This window comes from Phocoena phocoena, chromosome 19 (genome assembly GCF_963924675.1).
Source record: "Phocoena phocoena chromosome 19, mPhoPho1.1, whole genome shotgun sequence".
Taxonomy (NCBI): Eukaryota; Metazoa; Chordata; class Mammalia; order Artiodactyla; family Phocoenidae; genus Phocoena; species Phocoena phocoena.
In genome coordinates, this window is record NC_089237.1 from 33,497,868 (window position 1) to 33,524,475 (window position 26,608).

Here is a 26,608-nt window from a genome sequence, read left to right on the forward strand (position 1 = left end):
TTTGATTCTTATATTTTTAGTTTCCAGTAATCCTTTTAATTGTTCCTATTTTACAGTACCCTACTCTTATTGCGTGGATGCCTTAGTTTTGCTTATCTTTTTAAAAGATGCTAATTATGGTTTACGTGAAGTTCTTTTTTGCTCTTGTAATATTTCCCTTTTTCTGAGTTCCTCTTTTTCTATTTGTCTGATACTTTGGGGCTTTATATTTTACGTTGGAGGATTTCTCCAAATGTCTGGTGTTCATATTTAAGACGAATCAGGCACTAAATCGTTAATTGGAAATTTTGTGTGCATAACTCGCTTTGTCAATTAGTAGGTTTTACTACAGAGCAATAACGTGGTCAGCTATTATGATACTTTGTTCAGGTTCTTCAGAGAGAATCTTACAACCTCTTGCCTACAGAGCATACACATGGTTGCAAATATCACTGAGTAATCTGTGTGTGTTTTGTAAGTGATAATTCACCATACACACCCCCAAATTCCTTAGCTGCTGGCAACTATAGGTCCAGAATCAATCTGGTTTAATTTCTCAAGGGAATATATTTATTTTCCTCTGCAAGGGTAAGGGACGGTAGTTGTGCATTACTTGAGAGGGGGCAGGGAACAACATATATAATTGCTCCTTAACACAGCCTTAAGTACTCGATGTTTTCAATTCCTAAGCCTTTCCAGGAATCAGCTTGTTTCCCGTTGTGATTCTCCTATCTCTTCAGACACTTGGACTTTACATGCCTCTGCTCACTAATTCATTTATTTTCCTTATCTACTTTGTCCTTATACATTGTGGTTTTACATGTATTTTTGTTTCTTGTTCTCATTACACTGTATGATTTCAAGAGCAGAGGGGAACAAATACATCTGTTTTCATCACTTCAAACCCCCAAATTTCTTTTAGCAATGCAGATGCTTTTAAAATGATACAATATTGCATCTACTCTATAAGAAAAAAAATTAAATACTTAATGCTGTAAAGAATACAAAAAACTGTTACATTCAAACATTACTAGTGGCAGAACAAATGTGTGTAAAATGTCTCTGGAAAACAATTTATCAATACATATCAAAAGTCTAAGCCACTTATGGGGATTTATCCTAAGAGAAAGAAGATAAAAAAGCTATATTAAATATAGAATTATTTATATTGTCAGTTAATGAAAAACCATCAAAATTCCCAATAGTGGAAAAGCTTAATATTATAGTATATCAACAGAGTATGTTCACAATTTGCTATCTTTAATAATAATTATAAAATAAAAATAAGAATAATTATACAGCATAATGAAATATTTATTATATCATACTGGCTGAAAAAAAATTAGAATTTCACAGTAGCAGAACTAGGGCCTCTATATATTGTACTGTTTCTTTTGTTATTACTAAAGCAATGTTTATGGAATAAATTAAAAATAAAAAAAGAATATGATTGAATGATATTTTAAAGCTGAAAGATTCTAAGAAAGTTCTCCTTTCTGCTGACCCAGTAAGACCAATAATTCTATCTGAGTCTTTAGAATACTGATTAAGGAACTTAAAATAGATGTGGTTTTATTTTTCTTTCTCTCCTTCCAAAGAAGAGGCACTCAGTGAATATGGGCCACAATAAGTTTCTGTGATGACACACATGATGAATCTAAATATTACCTCCAAAAGACACTGTCCCCTTTGGGTCTACTTGCACTTGCTGTCTCAGGGCTTGGTGTTGTTCCTTTGTGGGCTGAATACCAAGATAATTTAGAGCCTGGAAGGAAAAGGATTCATGTGAAGCAATTTTTCAAATCTCCAAAGAATAAAACTTTTCATTACAACTTTATTTTACAATCCAGTGAAAAGAATCAATATCAGGAACAGTGACCATGATCAAAGAAAGTCTGATGAATATTTATGGGTTAATTTTCCATAAAATATTAGCTTCTTGATCTACCACCACCTCATTTTTTTCCCCCAAGGCTAGCACTTTGGCCGATGCCAAATAGCATATCCCTAGAACCAAAATTCAAACTATTTTTTAGTTTAAAATATGTGACATGGCAGAAGAAAAACAGCAAGGAAATCCTAATAAATCCGATTTAACATTAATTTTTCTAAGTAGCACTCTAAAACACTGATATTTTGTTGATATCTTCTTGTATTTGAGACCCAAACTAAGGATGACAGGAATTGGTTGGAATACAAAAAATTCTAAGTTTTGGCTTGTTTATGGGCAGGCTTACATAAATAATAAACTAAAAAGCTTTCTCTGGAACCCTCTTCTCTCTACCTTCTCTTTCTAGTACCCACAGCTAATTAAAATTTCAGAGCCTGCTAGTTGTATTTCAGTGTCCATTCTCTCCTTAGTCTTTAGTAACAGAGCCAAAATCTTTAGCTAGAAACATTGTCATTCAGCTAAAAGATATTTCCCAGCCCGTTCTGCAGCTTGATAAGGCCATATGACCATGTACTACCCAAGGAGACATAAAGCAAACTTGCAGGGAACTTCTGGTAAGTCTTTCAAAAGTGGGGTAGGTACTTCTTGTCCCTTTTTTCCTTCTCTCTTTGGTCTTAATTAAAAGAAAAAAAAAAGATGAAAGAAGGAAGGAAAAGAAAGGAGGGAAGAAAGAAAAGATGGCTGGAATTTAAGTAGTCATCTTGGTTCATGAGCCACCTCAACAAAGATGGTGGAGCAGAAAGATACTTAAAAGCACGTATAACCTCCATGCCAGCTCTGGATTACTTTCTTTCAGGTTTCCTTTTGGTGTAAGAAAAATAAATTTCTAATGGAAACCACTGTTATTTTAGGTTCTCAGGTAATATATAGCAAAATCTAATCTTAACTAATGAATAAGGACTGACTAGATGCCCTATTATCGGATTCTGGCAAGAACATCAAAACTAAAATGTAGGTAAAGGTTAATACTAGTAATTGTCCTTATATATTCCTTCCTCCTTTGAAATCTGTTCAGTCATCCATCACTTCATTTACCAAGTATTTATTTAGTGCTTACTATTTGTTAGGCACTAAACTATACAAAGGGACACAAACAAGATATAGCCACTACCCTCAAAGAGCTATGGTCTCTAGGGAGAGGATAACATGTAAATAAATGTAATTAGTGCAACATGTAATTTAATAGAAGTGTGTACAGGATGTACTGTGGCAAAACCAAACTGGTCAATGTATAGGTGGCTGGGCACAGTGAGAAAAGGAGACAGAAGGAAGGGAAAACATCAGGAAAGATTCCTTCAAAAGTGATTCTAGAGCATTTTAACCAAGCATCATCTGCCTGCCCTATCTACACAGTCATTGCCTTGCATAACATGGAATAATGATTCTTAACTTTTGATATTCTTTTTTTGCGGTACATGGGCCTCTCACTGTTGTGGACTCTCCCGTTGCGGAGCACAGGCTCCGGATGCGCAGCCTCAGTGGCCATGGCTCACAGGCCCAGCCGCTCCGTGGCATGTGGGATCTTCCTGGACCGGGGCACGAATCCGTGTCCCCTGCATCGGCAGGCGGACTCTCAACCACTGTGCCACCAGGGAAGCCCAACTTTTGATATTCTTTTCCTTCAGTCATAAAAAATGTTCCAAATACACCACAATAAATAAATAAAGGAAAGAGAATAATACAAAGAACACCAATTTACTTCTTATCATCAAGTATATACTCATTAGTATTTGTTTGAAATTTATATATATATATATATATTTTAAGAAATAAACATTATAGACTTGGTTGAAAGCTTTCTCCATTGTTTCTCAGCAGGGACCACTATCCTAAGGTTGGCATATCCTTCCTGTCCATGATTTGATGCCACTACTACATTTGTCCCCTAATAACATGTACTCTTTTATCAGTACATAAAAGAGTATTTTGGGGCTTCCCTGGTGGCGCAGTGGTTGGGAGTCCGCCTGCCGATGCGGGGGACGCGGGTTCGTGCCCCGGTCTGGGAAGATCCCACATGCCGCGGAGCGGCTGGGCCCGTGAGCCATGGCCGCTGAGCCTGCGCGTCCGGAGCCTGTCCTCCGCAACGGGAGAGGCCACAACAGTGAGAGGCCCGCGTAACGCATAAAAAAAAAAAAAAAAAAAAAAAAAAAAGAGTATTTTGTACATTTATGATTTTACCTGCATAGTATAATAAAAAAGGATAATCTTACAAATTATTTTTATTTTTTACCTCAATGTTACAATTTCACAATTGCTCAATATTGTTAACTGCAAAACTACTTCACTTATTTTAAATTTAAATGGTATCTAACTGGATGAATATATTATAATTTATTATCCATTCTCTCATTGATGAGCTTTTTATAATTACTCCACTCTGTTTTTTATGACATTTTACACATCTCCTCATATAGATGTGTAAAAATTTCTCTACAGTACACCCCTACAACAGGAAATGCTGAGTCATAGCATATATATACTGTCAAATTTCTTAGATATTATAAAATTGCTCTCCAAACTGGTTGTATCAATTTATGCACAACACTAGTATATAAGCAGCTCTATTTTTCTACATTCTTAACAGCATTTGCTGTTTTCACACTTTAATTTTTGTCAATACGTTGAATATGAAATAGTATGTTGTTTGTTAATTTGAATTCTCCTAACTACAAGTGAGATTTAGCTTCTTTTATATGTTTATTAGCAATGTTTTTGACATAAATTATTTAGCAATATGTTTTAAATTTTCATATGTAAAGCTTGAGGAAGTATTTTTTGTTAGTGATTCCTAATTTGGTGGCATTCTCCCAATTGTAAAAACCCAAAATGTCCCCAGACATTGCCAAATGTCCCCTGAGGCAAAAAATGTCCCTGATGATGTCCCCACATCCCTGCTTTTGAGAACCACTCCTCCAGAGACAAACACTATTAATTGACTGGTGTGTAATTTTCCCGATTTCTTCTATGTATATAACACCTGTATATGTAAAAAAATAAATTATATATCTTTTGCAAGAATTAAATTATACTATATACAGTATTCTATGTTTTCTAAAAAATTATCAATATATAACAGCCTTCTATTCTGTACATTTTAGATATTTTGCATGCTTTTAAAACTTGTTATAATAGTACATTAAACCTTAGCATTTAAGTATATTTACTTCAGATTTTGAATGTAACAAAACATTGCAAAAGCCCCTTCTGTACTTCTTCCCAAGTGTTTTATTATATATTTGAAATATACTAAAAACATACATGTAACAAATATATGTTTTAAAACGTCCATGAATCCATTTAAGAATTACAAAATTGCTAATACTATTGATTTATGTAACATACTCCTATCCTACTATACTAGAGGTAACCACTACTAAGGAACTATGTCATTATCATTCCCATACTATTTACTTTAAAATGGTTTGTCACATACTATGTATCCTTAACATGTTTTTTTGTTTTGCTGTTTCTTAGCTTCATTAAAATGCGACTGATAGTCTTCTAAAACTTGGTCTTCTTACCCTACAGGATTGTTTTATCATTCATCCACGTGGTTATATGGTATTGTAATTAATACATTCACTTTAACTGATCTAATATTTGATTAGATGAATATGCCACAATTTATTAATCCATCCTCCTCTAGATGAACATTGGGGTTTTCTGCTTACCAGCAATGAACATTCTTGTACACATCTACTACAGCACATGGGTAAAAATTTCTTTGCGGTAGGAAGAAATTCTAGGAATTTCTTCCTACCCTAGGAATAGTATTGACACATCTTTTTCTGATTTATTTCTAGGAGTTCTTCATATATTCTGGATACCAAAATTGTATATGTTATGTGCATTACGAATATTTTCTCCCACTTTTTGGCATAACTTCACTTTCTTACAATTTCTCTTTATGCAGTTTCTCATGGATATTTCCCAAGTGTGCTTTTATACCATTACTTCACATTTTTATAAATATATGTGATGAATAGTTTTAAAAAATATTTTTAAGTTTTAATTTTTATATAAATGGTACCATACTCTATATATCAATTTGACTTTTTAAAAAAAAAAAATCAATTAATGTATTTATTTATTTTTGACTCTGTCGGGTCTTCGTTTCTGTGCAAGGGCTTTCTCTAGTTGTGGCAAGTGGGGGCCACTCTTCATCGTGGTACACGGGCCTCTCACTGTCGCGGCCTCTCTTGTCGCGCAGCACAAGCTCCAGACGCACAGGCTCAGTAGTTGTGGCTCACGGGCCTAGTTGCTCTGCGGCATGTGGGATCTTCCCAGACCAGGGCTTGAACCCATGTCCCCTGCATTGGCAGGCAGACTCTCAACCACTGTACCACCGGGGAAGCCCCAATGTGACTTTTTATTAATAACAGATATACTGAGATATGATTCACAAAAAGTTCACTGTTTTAGTGTACAGTTAAGTGGCTTTTAGTACATTCACATAGTTGTACATCAATCACCTAATTCTAGAAAATTTTCATCACCCCTAAAAGAAACCCCATACCCATTAGCAGTCACTTTCTATTTTTCCTTATCCCGCCAGCCCCAGGCAACCATTAATCTATTTTCTGTCTATATGGATTTGACTATTCTGGGCATTTCATATAAATAGAATCATGTAACTTTTTGTGCCTAGTTCCTTTCACTTAGCTTAATGTTTCAAGGTTTGTTTATGTTATAGCATATATCAGAACTTCATTCCTTTTACAGTCCAATAATAGTCCATTGTATTCATGTACTACATTTTGTTTACCTTTCTTAAGTTAAAAAAGGTGAACCAAGAATAAAATTAGGAACAAGATATTATTATAAAAATACTAGGTAGAAAATAAATTAGAAACTCAGTGGTTATGTGACTGAAATAGCAGGTGACTGCAAAGAAAGACTGTGAATCAGAAAAAACAATGAATCACTAAAGCTAAAATACTGGGCAATAAGAAGCATGTAAGTTCGGTAGAGGCTAGTCAGAGTTAAAGTATTATAAGCACCTTGTATATTTGAAAGAAGGGTAAAGATTCTGATTAACCTTAGACTAAGTTAAAGATGAATGTTAAATTTTTAAGGTAATCCTTAAAAGATTAGCAAGAGAAGGTACAATTTCTAAATAAGATGGGGGAGAAGAAAAATAAAATGCAAAAACCACCAACCAAAAAATCAAACATAATCAAACAAAAAAATACAGTAAACATGGGGTAAAAAAGGGATTAAAAACGAGAACAAAGAAAAAAATTTTCAAATAAGATGGTAGAGAGAACTCAAAATGCATTATAATTAGACTAAATATAAAGAATGTGGAGCAATGGGAACTCTTGCATAAGACTAGTAGGAATGAAAATTGGTAGAATTACTTTAGAAAACAATACACCAATCGAACAATTATTTTCTGAGCATATACTATGAGCCAAACATTTTTCCAGGAGATGAAAAAACAGAAAGAAAATTCTAACAATACCTTAAGTTAGGTTGAAGATAAATAAACTCTTTGACCTTATTAATATTTTAGTAATCAACTTTTAAAAAGCATATAAATGATACTCAACATTTGGAATAGAGTTACCTCTTGGGGAAAGAGATATATACAATCAAGAAGAGAGACACAGGCAATGTCAAAGATTCTCATTCTTAGCTGGGTGGTGGAGTATTTGTGTATTTGTTTTATTAATCTTTAAACTCTACACATAAAATATAATCATTCTTGCATATGATTAATATTCTCATATAAAGAAATAAAATAGAAATATTTTATAAATAAATAAAAACAGGGACTTCCCGGGTGGCGCAGTGGTTAAGAATCTGCCTGCCAATGCAGGGTACACGGGTTCGAGCCCTGGTCCAGGAAGATCCCACATGCTGCAGAGCAACTAAGCCTGTGCACCACAATTACCAAGCCTGCACTCTAGAGCCCATGAGCCACAACTACTGAGTCCACGTGCCACAACTACTGAAGTCTGTGTGCCTAGAGTCCGTGCTCTGCAACAAGAGAAAACACCACAATGAGAAGCCCGTGCACCACAATGAAGAGTAGCCCCCACTCACCGCAATTCGAGAAAGCTTGCACGCAGCAGCAAAGACCCAACACAGCCAAAAATAAATAAATAAATAAATAAATAAATAAAAATAAAGTTTCCTTTAAAAAAAAGAAATAAAAACAATTTTACAAAAATAATGCAAACAAAAGACCTATCATAGAAGGTACTCAATATACAGTGATTCTTATTGTATTAAGTAATAATAAAATTGCAAAATGCAGTTAACTACCGTGTAAATTTTTCCTGAGTTAAACTTAGTAACAGATGGAAGTTTTGTTGAAAGAAAAATTTACAAGAATACAGCATGTCAGTGAGGTAAGCTCATAAATTTAAATTGAAAGTAATTTGATGGGAGAGGAAGATGGCAGAGTAAGAGGAAATGGAGCTCACCTTTCCCCACAAACACATAAAAAATACATCGACATATGGAAAAATTCTCATGGAAAACTTAACTGGAAACTGGTAGAAGGACTCCTGTACAACCAAGGCTGAAAGAAAGATATGCCGTACCTGTATAGAACGGGAAGAAAAGTGATTGGGTTGGGACCTGTGTCCATGGGAGGGAACTCAGAGGAAAGGGGGGATCACATGGACAGACATTCATCCTGGGGTGTGAGTGGGTTGAGCCACAGACTGGGTGTCCCAGTCCTGGGGTGCTATGAAAAGGAGACAAGCTCCCTTGGCCACTTGGAGAACTGCTGGAACAGACAGAAAGGCTGGAGAAGCCTAGACTCCACTCATGAGGAGTGGGTGGGTGCTAGCCTGCTCCCAGGCAGGGTGGAGAGAGGTCTGCCCTAGAAGCTGCCACCTTGACATGCTCCCCAGTCCAAGCAAAGAGAACACCTCACTCACTCTCCGCCACAGCATGGCACTGGATCTAGGTCACCCAGGACCTGGGAGAAGACTTCACTTAGGGATGCAGAGGCAACCTGGGGGAGCGGGGTGTAGCCCAGATAGGGCAGCAGTAGCCATCGTTGGTGCTTACTCAAGAGATGCCCCAGAAGCACCCCAGATTTCTTACAGCAGCATGGCGGCCAGATTTCCTGTGACTGCCTCGCTAAGTTTGCCAGCCCAAGCTGAGCAAACACTCCAGCCCCACTAACTCCATGCTACCGTACAACACTAGATCTCAGGTGATCACAGCCAGGGAAAAGATGCGACCATGGATTGCATCTGAACAAAGCTGTAGATGCCTACACAGGCAGAGTATCAGACCTCTGTGAGCACACAGGCCCCACTTGCTCCAGGACTCCCCTCCTTTGGGGGCAAAGGCCCAGTGCAGGGAGAAGGAAAAACACATACTTAAAGGGAACAGAGCTAGCTCTAGCCCGACCCTCAGGGATTCTACTCCAGCAACTTGGGAGCAAATCCCGCCCCTGACAGGGTGATGACAGCCAATGAGCAGAGAAGTCCCACCTCACACTCTGCACAGACTTTAGCTCCTCCATCACCAGCCACAGGCCCTACCAAGGTGACAGCTGCCAGCACACCCTGAGGAAAGATGTGACTGGCATCCACATCAAATCCAGCCCTTCCATTAAAGGCACTGGGAACATGCAGTCAGCACAGTGATGCTCTCAAATAAGAACATGACCTCAAGACCACAATGGATAACTGTTTCACCAAAATTCCTAGAGACAGAGAAAGTTAACTAAAATGAAAACGCATAGGAACTACTCTTAATTGAAAGAGTAAGAGAAAACCCCTTAAAAAATAAATAATGAAATAGAAATAAATAATTTACCAGATAAAGAGTTCAAAACATTGCTAACTAAATTAGGGAAAAGAATCGATCTAAACACAGATCATCTTAACAGGAACTAGAAAATATAAAAAAGACCCAATTGAGGGAATTCCCTGGTGGTCCAGGGGTTACAACTCTGTGCTTTCACTGCCGAGGGTGCAGGTTCAATCCCTGGTGTGGGAAATAAGATCCCACAAGCTGCGTGGCTTGGCCAAAAAAAAAAAAAAGAAACCCAATCGAAAATAGATAATTAAATATCTGAAATAAAAAACACCCTGAACACCCTAGAAGGAACAAATGGCAAACTAAATGACACAGAAGAACGCATGCATGATCTGGAAGATAAAATAATGGAAATCATGCAATCAGAACAGCAGTCAGAAAGGCAAATAAAAAATAAAAGTGAAAGTAACATATGGCATCTCTGGGATAGCATGAAATGTACCAATATTCACATTCTAGGAGTTCCAGAAGGAAAAGATAAAGAGGAAGGTATTGAAAATGTATTTGAAGAAATTATGGCTGTAAAATTTCCCAAACTGAAAGAAGGAATCAGATATCTAGGCACAAGAGGCACAGAGATTTGAATACAAGATAAACCCAAACACACCCACACTAAAATATATCATAATTAAAACAACAAAAGTTAAAGAGAGAATTCTAAAAGCAGCAAGAGAAAAAGAAAGAGTCATAAAGAAAGGAATCCCCATAAGGCTATCAGTTGATCTCCCTGTAGAAACGTTGCAGGCCAGAAGGGAGTGGCATGATATATTCAAAGTGCTGAAAGGGAAAACTCTGCAACCTAGGAGACCCTATGGAGCAATATTATCATTTAGAACAGAAGGAGAGAGAACTTTTCAGACAAGCAAAAACTAAAAGAATTCAGCAATACCAGATCTACCCTAAAATAAATCCTGAAGGATCTTTTCTAAATGGAAGCGAAGTAAGAATCTATAGGAAAGGTAAATCCCACTAGAAAAGACAGATATATATTAAGGATTGAAGATTACTTAAATAAGTAGATTAAAAGACAAAAAATTGTAAAAGAAACTCTGACTACAATAAACAGTTAAGGGATAAGCATTAAGATGTAAAGTATGACATCAAAACACAAAATACGGGGGAGGGGAGTAAAAAATGTATATCTTTTAGAATGTGTTTGAACTGAAATGACTATCAGTTTAAATGAAGTACATATAATTATGGATCAACATATATGAACCCCATTGTAACCAGAAATCAAAAATTTACAAAAGATATACAAAAAATAAAAAGAAAGGAAACCAAGCACACTACTAAAGAAAATCATCAAACCACAATGGGAGAAACAAAAAGAAGAAATGAACAGAGAAGAACTACAAAAACAACTGGAAAACAAGTAATAAGATGGCAATAAGTACTTACCTATCAATAATTACTGTAAATGTCAGGGGAATAAACACTCCAATCAAAAGACATAGGATGGGGACTTCCCTGGTGGCTCAGTGGTTAACAATCCGCCTGCCAATGCAGGGGACATGGGTTTGAGCTCTGGTCCAGGAAGATCCCACATGCCATGGAGCAACTAATCCCATGTGCCACAACTACTGAGCCTGTGTGTCACAACTACTGGAGCCCATGCTCCATAAGAGAAGCCACTGCAATGAGAAGCTCATGCATCACAATGAAGAGTAGCCACTTGCTGCAACTAGAGAGTGCCCACATGCAGCAATGAAGACCCAACACAGCCATAAATAAATAAGTAAGTAAATTAATTTTTTTAAAAAAGGGCATAGGGTGGTTGATTGGATTAAAAAAAATCCCTTCAATATGTTGCCTACCAAAAGACACACTTCAGGGCTAGAGAGACATATAGACTGAAAGTGAGGGGATGAAAGAAAGCTATTTCATATAAATGAAAATGACAAGAAAGTGGGGTAACAATATGTGTATCAGACAAAATAGACTTTAAAACAAAGGCTATAACAAAAGACAAACAAGGACATTATATAATAATAAAGAGATCAATATAAGAGGAGAATATTACACTCATTAACATAAGCACCCTATAACAGGAGGACCTAATATATAAAGCAAATACTAACAGACATAAAGGGAGAAACTGACAATAATACAATAACAGTAGGAGACTTTAACACCCCACTGACATCAATGGACAAATCATGTAGACAGAAAATCAATATGGCAATAAGGTCCTAAATGACACAATAGAGTTGGATTTAATCAATGTCTACTGCATACCCCCCCAAAAGCAGAATACACATTCTTTTCAAGCACACAAGAAATGTTCTCTATGATAGACCACATACTGGAACACAAAACAAGTCCCAACAAATTTAGAGGTAAAAATTATATCAAGCACCTTTTCTGACCACAACGGTCTGAAACTAGGAATCAACCACAGAAAAAAAAAAAAAAGTGAAAAGTACAAACACGGAGAGTAAACAACCTGTTATTAAAAAACCCAATGGGTCAATGATGTAATCAAAGAAGAAATCAGAAAATACCTTGAGACAAATAAAAATGAAAACACGACTTTACAAAATCTTTGGGATGTAGAAAAAGCAGTTCTAAGAAGGAAGTTCATAGTGATACAGGCCTTCCTCAAGAAACAAGAAAAATCTCAAATAAACAACCTAACCTACCACCTGCAAGAGAAAAAGAATAAACAAAGCCAAAGTCAGAAGAAGGAAGGAAATAATAAAGATCACAGAGGAAATAAAATAGAGATCAAAAAGACAATAGAAAAGGTCAATAAAACCAAGAGCTGGTTTTTTAAAAGGATAAACAAAATTGACAAACCTCTATCGAGGCACCAAGAAGAAAAGAGAGGACCCAAATAAACAAATTAAGACATCAAAGAGGAGTAATAACAACTGATATCACAGAAATACAAAAAATCATAAGAGAATACTATGTACAGTTATATGCCAACAAATTGGACAACCTAGAAGAAATGGACAAATTTCTAGAAACATACATCCTGCCAAGACTGAGTCAAGAAGAAACAGACAATTTGAATGAACAATCACTAGAAGTGAAATAGAATCTGAAATAAAATAACTCTCTGCAAACAAGTCCAGGACCAAGCAGTTTCACTAGGGAATTCTACCAAAACATATAAAGAACTTATACCTAACCTTCTCAAACTATTCCAAAAAAATTGAAGAGGAGGGAGCACTGCCACATTCATCCTAGGAGGCCACCATTACCCTGATACCAAAACCAGACAAAGACGCCACAAGAAAAAGAAAATTACATGCCAATATCTTTGATGACTATAGATGCAAAAGTCCTCAAAAATATATTAGCGAACCGAATCCAGCAATACATAAAAAGGATTATACACCATGATTAAGTTGGATTAATTCCAGGGGCACAAGGATGGTTCGACATATGCAAATCAATCAATGTGATACACCACATTAACAAAAGGAAAGACAAAAACCACATGATCATCTCAAAAGATGCAGAAAAAGCATTTGACAAAATACAACATGCATTCATGATAAAAAAATCTTGCCAAAGTGGGAACAGAGGGAACATATCTGAACATAATACAGGTTATTTACAAGAAACCCAGAGCCAACATAATACTCACTGGTGAAAAGCTGTAGACCTTCCCACTAAATTCAGGAACATGACAAGAATGCCCATTCTCACCACTTCTACTTAACATAGTATTAAAAGTCCTAGCCACAGCTATCAGACCAGAAAAAGAAATAAAAATTATCCAAATTGAAAGTGAAAAGGTAAAACTGTCACTATTTGCAGATGACATGATACTCCATAGTGAGAGTCCTAAAGTCTCCACAGAAAACTATTAGAACTAATTAATGATTTCAACGAGGTAGCAGGATACAAGATTAATATACATAATTCCGCTGTGGTCTAAAAACTAATAATGAAATATCAGAAACAGAAAGTAAAAAAACAACTCTCTTTAAAATCACATCAAAAATAATAAAATACCTAGGAATAAACCTAACCAGGGAGGTGAAAGACATACACTCTGAAAATGATAAAACAATGATGAAGGAAATTGAAGCTGATATAAAGAAGTGGAAACGTATCCTGTGCTCTTGGATTGGAAGAATTAATATTGTTAAAATGGCCATTCTATCCAAAGCAATCTACAAATTTAATTCAATCTTTATCAAAATACCAGAACATTTTTTACAGAGCTACAAACAATCATAAAATTCGTATGGAACCATGAAAGACCCCAAACTGCCAAAATGACCTTGCAAAAAAAGAACAAAGCTGAAGGTATAACTCTTCCAGACATCAGACTATACTAAAAAGCTACAGTAATCAAAAAGTGTGGTACTGACACAAAAGCAGACACATATATCAATGATATAGAACAGACAACCCAGAAATAAACCCACGCACTATGGTCAATTAATCTACAAAAAAGGAGACAACAATACACAATGGAGAAAAGACCATCTCTTCAATAAGTGGTGCTGGGAAAACTGGACAGTCACATGTAAAACAATGAGATTAGAACATTCCATCACACCATATACAAAAATAAACTCAAAATGGTTTAACGACCTAAATGTAAGAACAGAAATCATAAAACTCCTAGAAGAGAACATATGCAGAACACTCTTTGACATAAATTATAATAGCAATATTCTTTTAGATCAGTATCCTAAGGCAAAAGAAATAAAAGCAAAAATAAACAAATGCAACTTAATTAAACTTAAAAGCTTTTGTACAGCAAAGGAAATGATCAACAAAATGAAAAAACAACGTATGGGATGGGAGAAAATATTTGCAAATAATGCAACCGAAAAGGGGTTAATATCTGAAAGATACAAAAAGCTCACAAACTCAATATCGAAAAACAAACAACCCCATCAAAAAATGGGCAGAACATCTGAATAGACACTTCTCCAAAGAAGACATACAGATGGCCAACAGGCACATGAAAAGATACTCAGCAATACTAATTATAAGAGAAATGAAAATCAAAACAACGAGATATGACCTCACTCCTGTCAGAATGGCTATCATCAAAAAGGCCTACAAATAACAAATGTTGGCAAGGGTATGGAGAAAAGGGAAACCCTTTTACACTGTTAAAAGTAATGTAAATTGGTGCAGCCACTGTGGAAAACAGTAAGAAGGTTCCTAAAAAAACTAAAAATAGAACTACCATATGATCCAGAAATTCCACTCCTGGGTATCTATCTGGAAAAAATGAGAACGCTAAATGGAAAAGATACATGCACCCCAATGTTCATAGCAGCACTATTTATAATAGCCAGGACATGCCAGAAACCCAAGTGCCCATCAAGAGATGACTGGATTGACTGTTTGCAGATGACATGATACTATACATAGAGAATCCTAAAGATGCTACCAGAAAACTGCTAAAGCTAATCAATGAATTTGGTAAAGTAGCAAGATTCAAAATTAATGCACAGAAATCTCTTGCATTCCTATACATTAATGATGAAAAATCTGAGAGAGAAATTAAGGAAACACACTCCCATTTACCAGTGCAACAAAAAGAATAAAATACCTAGGAATAAACCTACCCAAGGAGACAAAAGACCTGTATGCAGAAAACTATAAGACACTGATGAAAGAAATTAAAGATGATACAAACAGATGGAGAGATATACAATGTTCTTGGACTGGAAGAATCAACATTGTGAAAATGACTATACTACCCAAAGCAATCTACAGTTCAATGCAGTCCGTATCAAACAACCAATGACATTCTTCACAGAAGTAGAACAAAAAGTTTCACAATTTGTATGGAAACACAAAAGACCCCGAATAGCCAAAGCAATCTTGAGAAAGAAAAATGGAGCTGGAGGCATCAGGTTCCTGGACTTCGGACTACAGTAATCAAGCTACAGTAATCAAGACAGTATGGTACTGATACAAAAACAAAAATATAGATCAATGGAATGGGATAGAAAGCCCAGAGATAAACCCACACACATATGGTCACCTTATCTTTGATAAAGGAGGCAAGAATAAACAGTGGAGAAAAGACAGCCTATTCAATAAGTGGTGCTAGGAAAACTGGACAGCTACATGTAAAAGAACGAAACTAGAACACTCCTTAACACCATACACAAAAATAAACTCAAATTGGATTAAAGACCTACATGTAAGGCCAGACACTATAAAACTCTTAGAGGAAAACACAGGCAGAACACTCTATGATACAAATCATAGCAAGATCCTTTTTGACCCACCTCCTAGAAAAATGGAAATAAAAACAAAAATAAACAAATAGGACCTAAGGAACTTAAAAGCTTTTGCACAGTAAAGCAAACCATAAACAAGACGAAAAGACAACCCTCAGAATGGGAGAAAATATTTGCAAACGAAGCAACTGACAAAGGATTAATCTCCAAAATATACAAGCAGCCCATGCAGCTCAATATCAAGAAAACAAACAACCCAATCCAAAAATGGGCAGAAGACCTCAACAGACATTTCTCCCAAGAAGATATACAGATTGCCAACAAACAGATGAAAAGATGCTCAACAGCACTAATCATCAGAGAAATGCAAATCAAAGCTACAGTGAGGTATCACCTCACACCAGTCAGAAAGGCCATTATCAAAACATCTACAAACAACAAATGCTGGAGAGGGTGTGGAGAAAAGGAAACACTCTTGCATTGTTGGTGTGAACGTAAATTGATACAGCCACTATGGAGAACAGTATGGAGGTTCCTTAAAAAACTAAAAATAGAGTTAACATATGACCCAGCAATCCCACAACTGGGCATATACCCTGAGAAAACCATAATTCAAAAAGAGTCATGTACCACAATGTTCATTGCAGCACTATTTACAATAACCAGGACATGGAAGCAACCTAAATGTCCATCAACAGATGAATGGACAAAGAAGATGTGGCACATATATACAATGGAATATTACTCAGCCATAAAAAATGAAATTGAGTTATTTGTAGTGAGGTGGAATCTGTCATACAGAGTGAAGTAAGTCAGAAAGAGAAAAACAAATACCATATGCTAACACATATATATAGAATCTAAAAAAAAAAAGGTTCTGAAGAACCTAGAAGCATGATAGGAGTAAAGATGCAGACATAGAGAATGGACTTAGGGACACAGGGAGGGGGAAGGGTAAGTTGGGACGAAGTGAGAGAGTGGCATCGACATATATACACTACCAAATGTAAAATAGTTAGTGGGAAGCAGCTGCATAGCAAAGGGAGATCAGCTTGGTGCTTTGTGACCACCTAGAGGGGTGGGATAGGGAGGGTGGGAGGGAGTCGCAAGAGGGAGCGGATATGGTGATATAAGTATACATATAGCTGATTCACTTTGTTATACAGCAGAAACTAACACAACAATGTAAAGCAATTATACTCCAATAAAGATCTTAAAAATAAAAAAAGAATAGATGACTGGATTAAGAAGATGTGTGTTTGTGTGATTGCATATGTGAATGTATATATAATGGAATACTACTCAGCCATAAAAAATAATGAAATTCTGCCATTTGCAGCAACATGGATTGACCTAGAGAATATGTTTAGTGAAATAAGTCAAAGACAAATATTATGTGATATCACTTACATGTGCAATGTAAAACACAGTACAAATGAATGTATATGCAAAACAGAAACAGAGTCACAGGTGTAGAGAACAAACTTCTGGTTACCAAAGAAGAGCAGGAAGGGGGGGGGGTAGGGACAAATTTCAGGTATGGGATTAATAGATATAAAATACTATATATAAAATAGATAAGCAACAAAGATTTACTGTACAGCACAAGGAATTATAGCCATTATCTTCTAATAACCTATAATGGAGTATAACCTGCAAAAATACTGAATCAGTATGCTGTACACCTGAAACTAATATAATACTGTAAACTGAGTATACTTCAATAAAAATAATAAATTGGAGGTAATTTATTTTTGATTAAAAATAGGTTCCAATAATTTCTTGTATAACTAATGTCATGTTTTCACCGTAAACAAAAATCAACTTTGTTAATTGGACAAATAAATGTCCTTAACTTTTTCTGATATCTAAATGATGAATCTAAAAAATGTCACTTCCTTATAATATTAGTCACCTACTTCCCAACCTAATACAAAGAATACCTCATTAACTGTATTCAGACATTGGGTATACCATTGCTCACTACAGCTTTCTTCAAATGTTACATAAATGGCAAGAGGTAAAGTAAATATCAGCGAAATGGCATCTGTATCCCAAAGCATCTTTCTCAGATACAAAAACGTAGATAGCGAGAAGGTGCAGTAATTCTTCTTCTTCAAGCCAACTAAAAAAAAAAATCCCTATTTGCTATGTTTACCATACCTACTTATAAGTTTAACAGTGGGATCAAAGGAGACACATAGTATTAGTTCAGCGCTAGAAATTATTTTCCAGTATATCCTGATACAAAATTGTCTACCTCGACTACTAAAACATGAAAGATTTCATGAAGTCAATGCCCCACAAACATACATCTTGAAGGTAATTTCCTCATCAAATTCTAACCTCTTAGCCTTTGTTAAAAATTGTACTGTGTTAGCTAATGACTTAATAACCACATAATCAGTCAACACCTTTTCCTTGTGAAACCTTTTATATCACCAATTTCCTAGATACTATATGCAATATACTTATAAGCAATAAAGTAAAAAAATGTAATTTTATTACATTTTAAATACTTGAACATACTGGCCTTATCTATTACTAAATAGGAAATGTGTTAAAAATGTAATGGACAATAAAGTTGAATTTGTCTACAAAGTAGCAACTAAAATAGAAGGATCTATTTCAAATTAAAGTGATACAGATATTATTACATTAATATGTAACTATTCAAAAAAGTAAGAGTAGCTTAGGAAATGTATGGGCAGATAGAAGCTAATATGGATTTTAGAAAAAAAAATTTATTAAGTGAAATTTAGTTTCAAACTCTGAAAAAGAGAGAATGCTCTACTAAATATAGTCACTAAAAATATTTAGAATAAAAGCAGGGAAGCTGAATATACACAGAATGTAGGTTTCCTTTGCTGTAAAACTGCCATTTTATGTTTCTACAAAAATCAATTTGCTAAGGCTCAAAGAAGGACCAAAAGTGGAATACTCAATGTGCAAGCAACTCATATTTCTCAGAATCAATATAAATTTAGATGATTTTCATATCTCTAAGAAAATTAATCAGATTTTAAAAATATCATGTGCTAGGAAAATTTAAACTGAGTCAAAGAATAATGACTGCCAGGTAAAGTCATTAGCTGAATATTTTTATCCTTATCCAGATGAATGGTTAGTATTAAATCTTGGATGTTCAAAAATATATATTACAGCAATATCATTAAAAAACAGTAATTATTCATTTTTAGATATTAATAGATATGCTTTTAAACCTCAAACATTCTATTTTTTGAAAATGTTATTACTGATTGTAAAACTTGCTATTAACCAGAACTTACATTTCAGCCACAAATAAAAAGAGAGTAAAACATAGGGAAAGATATTCAGGATTTCGAAGATATGAAGGAGACATCTCAAGTACCTAATTAATAAGAATTTTATAGAGCACAAACCAGGTGTTTAAATGGTGGTAGGTACACAGAGATTGTAAGCTTTGACTTACTGATAAAACAAAACACAGAAGATTACAGGGTACTGCAAAATAATGTTCAGTGCCACAGATGTGCAAAATATGGCAATATTGGCCTGAACTATAAAAGTTAGCAAGGAGCTGTACAAAGGAGTTGGAATTGAGTCAGAATTTGAACAAAGAGTAAGATTCAAACTGGCACTGAAAAGGGTATTACTATAGGACCATGCAAAGGTCTGAATATGTGAATGAATGGTAATGCGTATTTATTCCAGCTATGCATTCTCATACTGTTCCTAAAAGTGTAAAAAATCATTATCCAGGGCTTCCCTGGTGGCGCAGTGGTTGAGAGTCCGCCTGCCGATGCAGGGGACACGGGTTTGTGCCCCGGTCCAGGAAGATCCCACATGCCACGGAGCGGCTGCACCCGTGAGCCATGGCCACTGAGCCTGCGCGTCCGGAGCCTGTGCTCCGCAACGGTAGAGGCCACAACAGTGAGAGGCCTGCGTACCGAAAAAAAAAAAAAATTATTATCCACAAAATCTGATAGGAAAGTAGAGGCTGTGAACCTTCGGCATTATATCCATTTTCATATTAAAAAAAAATCACACATTTTTGCTGTCATCTTCCAGGTATCCTGAGAGGAAAAGTTTTATAATCATTTTCTGCTTATAATTTTTCTCTCTCTTTTTTTTTTTTTTCGGTACGCGGGCCTCTCACTGTTATGGCCTCTCCCGTTGGGGAGAGCACAGGATCCGGACGCGCAGGCTCAGCGGCCACGGCTCACGGGCCCAGCCGTTCCGAGGCATGTGGGATCCTCCCGGACCGGGACACGAACCCGCGTCCCGTGCATCGGCAGGCGGACTCTCAACCACTGCGCCACCAGGGAAGCCCGCTATTTTTTTCTTTTTTAATCATCTTATGTTTCTTTTATATACAGAAACTCTCAATATAATACTATTTGGTACATTGCTACCATCTTCTTTATATCTAGTAGGCTTCTATTTTGTTCTTTAAGATTTAGTTTCCCTTCACATTTTAAACAATTGAGTAATAGAGTATTATTTCCTTGCACTTATTGCCATTACATATTTGAAGTCTACTTCACTTTGTCATAATTTATCCCATGTTTTCTTTGATTCTATACTGTAAAACGTCACATTTGTCTCATTCCTACACAGGAGGAAACTGATTAATTTGAAGGTCAATTTAGTTACAAAAGGTTTTATTTCTGTTTTGTACTAATGAACCACCATGAGCTGCCCAAATTAAACATGAACTAAACAGTTTAAACCCAAACTGCCATTCATTTAACTGTAAATCGATAACTCTTCAAGAAACTAATGGCTCCAATCCCTTATCCTCTCAAAGAATGAGAATATTTCCTTGCTGTTGTTTTATGGAAGAAAAATGAAAATTTCAAGTATTTACCATTTCCAGTTTCTCTACTTTAAGGCGAACAGAGGGATTTAGGGAAATCTTCTTTCCTTGTGGTCCATAATTATTAGTCAAGGCAGGGGCAATATCTACGAGACAACAGGGTACACATTAATTGGAAATTTAATTGGAATAGAATTTTTCATTTGACAGGATGTGTTCTGGGCTCCTGAAGTTCAGAAAGAATTCTGGCTAATCAGTTGGCAGTTTTCACTTTTGTTTTCATGATTTTTTGTTCTTTAAATCTAAAATGTATTATATAAACCAGCTTCACTTAAGCCTTAAAAGACATGATATAAAAAGAGTGGGCAATTATGCATTAGGTCCCACAGAAATATTAATACAACAAACATACATCCCACCAGTTACCTTGTCATCACAACAGCTTACTAATTGCAAAATGAAAAGTCTTTTTTTTCTTCCAAAATAAGCAAAATCATATTAGAAATTTTAAAAGGTCATGATTTTTCTCTGGCAAAAGTGGTTTTGCTACATGAGTTCTGGAGGTACTATGGAAAAACTCACAAATGCAAACTGTTTCAAGTTTGCACATAAAGTATGATATAGGCTCAGAACTTCTTGAACTAAAAATCCTATTTCTTATTTTACAGAAGTTATATTCCAAGTAGCATAAATGGATTCTCAAGAGTTGAGTGTCATACACCTCTCACCCATTCTCTAACGCCTTCTCAGTCTACCCTGATTATTTAGACGAGCTATGTCCTTGTTGCCTGAGTAAAAAACAGGTGTCACAAGGGACTAGAACTTGAAAAATTATTTGCCTTAATATGCCAAAGTTTCTCAAGCAAATTCCTGCAATTCATGTCAATCCTTATATCTAAATTGTCACCATTCTAAATACACTTTTAAATGGTATTTTACTAGTTCTACATAGAAACAAGAGGAAGAGAAAAAACTTTTTAAAATGTCACATTTTTATGCAGCGTTTTAATTTTTTTTTATTTCTCAGAGCATCTGTCTCTAAGTACAAAATGATTTGCATTCTCTTTCTTAAGAACATAAGAAGTGCATAGGAAAATAAATAGTCTTCCTCTAAACCTTTAACGCTTCCTTAACATTCTATGTAAAATCTTGAATATAGCTTATAGGTGTCAAGATCATGAAAAAAAAATGGTTACTGACTTTTAGCTTTAAATGGAAGTCAAACCTAGAGAAAGACTGGTTTTAGTATAATACAATTTTTACAATTTTGACATAAGCAACAAAGACGCCTTAGTTGCTGTGATACCTAATTGTTGGCCAAGGGCTAAAAATATATTATACATATAAAATTTTTTCCTCTTAAGAGAAATTTTGTGCCAAACCTAAAGTGTAGCATAAAATATCAGCATGGAGTGAAGTGGTTTGGAAGCCCAAAGAGCGGGTAAGTCAAACCTTATCTTTCATTTTTAGGGTTTGGACATGTGAGGCTTGACAACGACTTTCAGTCTGGTGCCTGACCTATCATTAAGGCACAGTAACACAAGGTGGACCCAAGCTAACCTAGTTATGATCTCAGACCAAGACTAACCCTGAGTGTGAATTACTCAATTCAAGTGTGTGTGGAAGGCATAGAGAGAAGACAAAAGAGAGGGAGGGATAGGGACTCACACCAAGGCGTGGGTTCTCACTTATGTTTTCCTACATCTAAGCATAAAAATTTGCTATGTGCAGCAGTGGAAATAACAGATTAACTCTTATTTATGCTTACTTTTAGCCAGGCATTACACTAAGTACTTTATATATATAAGCTCATTTAATCTTTACAATAACCACAGTGACACAGGTGTTATTATTTCCAACCCAAGAATGATGAGACTAAGGCCCAAAAGGGTAAAGAAACTAGCCCAAGATCATACAACTAGTAGGTGACCATGTTAGGATTCTAATCTCTTATGACCCCTGAAGACAATTTCTTAAATGTGTCAATATCTTTCATCATCAGTTTTCTCATCTGTAAAGTAGGAAGAATAAAACAGATCACCTTACAGGAATTGTAAAGGTAAATTAAAAATCATAGAAAACTACTATGAAAACTATAAAGTAGCATTAATAGTAACACAGACACACAGAGATTTAATAGGAGATTTAATGTAAACTTATAATAATCCCCCATTTAACAATATGCAATCATGGCTTAACAAAACCTCACTTTCTTCTAGCCAAACTTCCCCTAAATCTTTACATTTGAGCCAAAACCTTAGGAGGATGTGGACATAAATCCAGCAGGCTTTGGTAATTCAAGGTAACTTGACCTGAAAAGCTCTCCCACAGACAGTTTTCCTCATTTGCCAGTGTCCTCTCTCACTTTCAGCCTTGGGCTCTTTATTTGCTCCTCTCTGGGAGGGGGTGAGAATTTTCAAAGTATGGCTTATTATTCCCTTGGCTCTTCTCTTCCTATTCCTCTTTTTAGGAGCAGAAGAAAGGAAATGTTTTATAAGGGTAGGATCAATACCATTTAGTTAATACCATGAACCCTCACCATGGATATTTTTCCCCATACTAGTTTGTTTTCAGTTTTAAAAGCCTTATTGCAGGAGAATTAAGGCTTGTGTGGTGGTAAAGTTAATGATCGTATTCCTTCACGTAGTAATTCTTTACTGATTTCCTTAGGAATGTCTTTAGCATGTTTTTAGCTCACTCACAAACTCACGCATTATTCAGCGTATGGCAGTAGTAAACAACTCTGGATTCTGAAATAAGAAATTCATATAACAGAATAGTTTCGAAAAACATACTCAAGTATAATGTGAATTTTAAACATTCTAACCAGTTTTACACTTTGGAATGCTTTTGAGATGAGAACAGGGGTAGACTTGCCTCATTAAGTTTATTTTTGTTGAGGTTAACATTAAAACTCATTTATGTTTTTTAATAAATACCAGCTGGCTGAAGGAGTCTAGATGTGATGGTTAAGGATCTAATTTGAGAACAATCTATAATTAACTACTTATAACAAACAAGTCACAAGGTAGATAAGTTACCTAGAGATAATTTAGAGTTGACTTTGCTTTGTTTTTCTCCCCAGAAACATCTGGCCTACTACATTTATGTGGAAGAAAATGGTACTGAGTCAATTCCATTTCTACTCTAGAAAAATGTTCCATTTTACTTGCATTTTAATATTTACATACAGTTAACTCACTCAAATATGTTTTTCACTAAATTATTTTTCTATTACAAAATCTAGCATCATTTCTTATAGTCACTGATGTAAATTTACCTCAGTTTGTTCATTACTACAGGATCTCCTTGCTCTAATCACATTTGCCTCCTAGGGTCACCTGACATGTAGCTTGACCTAACTTCTTTGCATTTGATGATGATGCCTCCTTCACTTAGGATGATCTGTTACCTTCATCCATCTGTTGATGTTTATCACTTCTTTCAAGATCCAGATGATGTCTGACTTTTGCCAAGAAATTTTTCTCTATAGATTTCTGCATATTTTGTGACAAAATCTTTACTATGTACTAGTTTCTGGGGTAGAGGGGGAGGATGCAAAATTGAATTAAAGGACAGAAGCTTTCACTTCTGCTCTAAAAAACATGCCCTGGAATATTATCTGAGCTATACTCTAAACTTCAGCTTCCGTAATATTAATAATAATGACAGCAAAATGTACTGAGCATATTCTATGCACCAATTACAAAGTGCTTGACATACATAATCTTGTCTAATACTCATAACAAACCCATGAGGAAACTATTTCAATATAATAAGCTAATTCAGCCAATAAGTTGGGAGCAACTTATTCAGAGCCTGGTGACTAACCACTGTGTTTTCCCTATATCACACTCAGGTCACTTACTACTTCTTCCCTTAATCTACTTTGCTCATGTCTTTACACATCTTGTGCAAATGTGTTATTTGTCCATAAGACATATACTTCTTAGAGTACCAAAACCACCCACCCCCTGCTCTAGTCAACACAGAACACTGCAAATAGTCTAGTATTTATTCAATAAAATAATCACACACGCACACACATAAATAAACACACACACATATGTGCTTTCTAATCTGAATAATGAAGGTTTTTAATCCCACATTTTATTTCACAATATACTATTAAGTATCTCATGGAAAAAAAATCCCAGTTCCTTCATATTTTCTACCGAACTATGACGCACATGACATACTCAGTAAATACTTACTGAGTAAATAAATTGGCTAAAAGAGGCATCAAGAGAATGAAAATTAATTATGTAAAGGAAATAATACTAATAAAGTTTCTAAGGGTCAACAAATTCCACTAAGTAAAATGGCATATAATTGACAGCTAAAGATTGTTCCTAACCCACTGGTAAATATTGCTCCAAATCAGAGAAACTACGATGGAATTCACTATAAATTCCTGTTAAGTATAGGAGCTATGTGCTATGGTCTGAATGTTTGTGTCCACCCGAAATTCATATGTTGAAATCCTAACCTCCGGAGTTGAGGCCTTTGGGAGTGCTTAGAGCATGAAGGTGGAGCCCTCACGAATGCGATTAGTGTTATTACAAAAGAGGTCCCACAGTGCTCCCAAGTACTTTCCACCATGTGAGGACACAATAAGAAGCCTGCAACCACAAGGAAGTTCTCACCCAGACCATGCTGGCACCATGATCCAGCCTCCAGAACTGTGAGAAATGTTTGTTATTTATAAGCCACCCATTCTGTGGTATTTTGTTAGAGTAACCCACACAGACTAAGACACTATATAATTTCTGCTAACTCTTCTTTATTTTGCAGTTTTGATCTACACAATGCTATTAAAAATTAAAGTATACGAGTAACAATTTGGTTTATAATTTAGACATGTAATTAACTCTTCCTTTCAATAAGTATAGTTTTTTTTTGTTTGTTTGTTTTTATTGTTGTTCCCTTTAACTTTTGGAGATAATTTAAGGGAAGGCATTTTTTCTTGATATTTGAGCCTACAAACACTTTACAGATTGATAAAAATCCTTTTTTTATGGGTAGCTTACACAATTAATCCTTTACTGTTTTGAAAAGTCAATAAATCATTTCATGCTAATTAAAAACCAGTAATACTGAATTCACAATACTGATGTTCTTTCTAATTTATGTCTATATAATCTCTTCCAAGAAAAACAAAACATACTTCTTTTCTTAAGCTATGCTCCCTTCTATAATTTCTCTGAAAGGTGCATTTAATATACCTCACGAGGATTTCACTAAAAGGGCAAGGCAGCCTAATCTTGAGTTATAGAAGAGTTTTCATTATTTGGTTTCAACAGTTCATTGATTATTACAGCTTCATAGACACTGCGATGATAATGCATCTTTTAAAATTTCAACCCTTTGTTCAGGAAAATTTCCAATAAAAGTCATAATCTAACAGGGACCGCTGCACAATGGATTCATTTCGCTCTTTTATTCAATGAAGGAAAAAGGCATAATGCACCCTTCTTTAAAGTCTTTTAAGTCACATTATGTACTCCTCATTGAGAGAGTAATTGAAAAAAATAACAGGAAAGAGGAATTAAATGTGCATTTACCTGTATTAGGCATATCTGTAGGGCTGTTGTCTGAAGAAGTAATTGGAATCTGTTCTGTTTTCTTGTATCCAGTTTTTATCTATGAAAGAAAATGAGGAAGGTGAAATGTCATTTTCTAAAGTAGGTCAAAAACCAGACGAGAAGCTCATGTTAACATAAAAAGAATGATTAAAGAGATTAAAGCAATAGTCCCCCAAATATAAAACCTTAAAAATTTTGGTATATTCACCTTCAAACACAGCAATTCAGAATGAAAGTAACAACTGCTTTCAGCTCTACCATACCCAAGGACAACAAAATATAAGGCTATGCACTGTGTCTCTGAAAAGGTATTATAACCCCAAATGAGAAA

The 26,608-nt window shown here is 35.4% G+C and overlaps 1 protein-coding gene across 3 annotated transcripts in view; it reads right to left on the minus strand.

Moving 5' to 3' along the window:
• STXBP4 (syntaxin binding protein 4) overlaps positions 1-26,608 on the minus strand; it is a 170,203-nt gene that overhangs the window by 122,627 nt on the left and 20,968 nt on the right. For all 3 annotated transcript variants that reach the window (XM_065897361.1, XM_065897360.1, XM_065897362.1), the window contains exons 5-7: positions 26,257-26,335; positions 20,744-20,838; positions 1,648-1,744 (exon numbers count right to left, since the gene is read on the minus strand). In XM_065897361.1, coding sequence (XP_065753433.1) covers positions 1,648-1,744; positions 20,744-20,838; positions 26,257-26,335 — 271 coding nt within the window. The remainder of the gene's footprint in view (positions 1-1,647; positions 1,745-20,743; positions 20,839-26,256; positions 26,336-26,608) is intronic.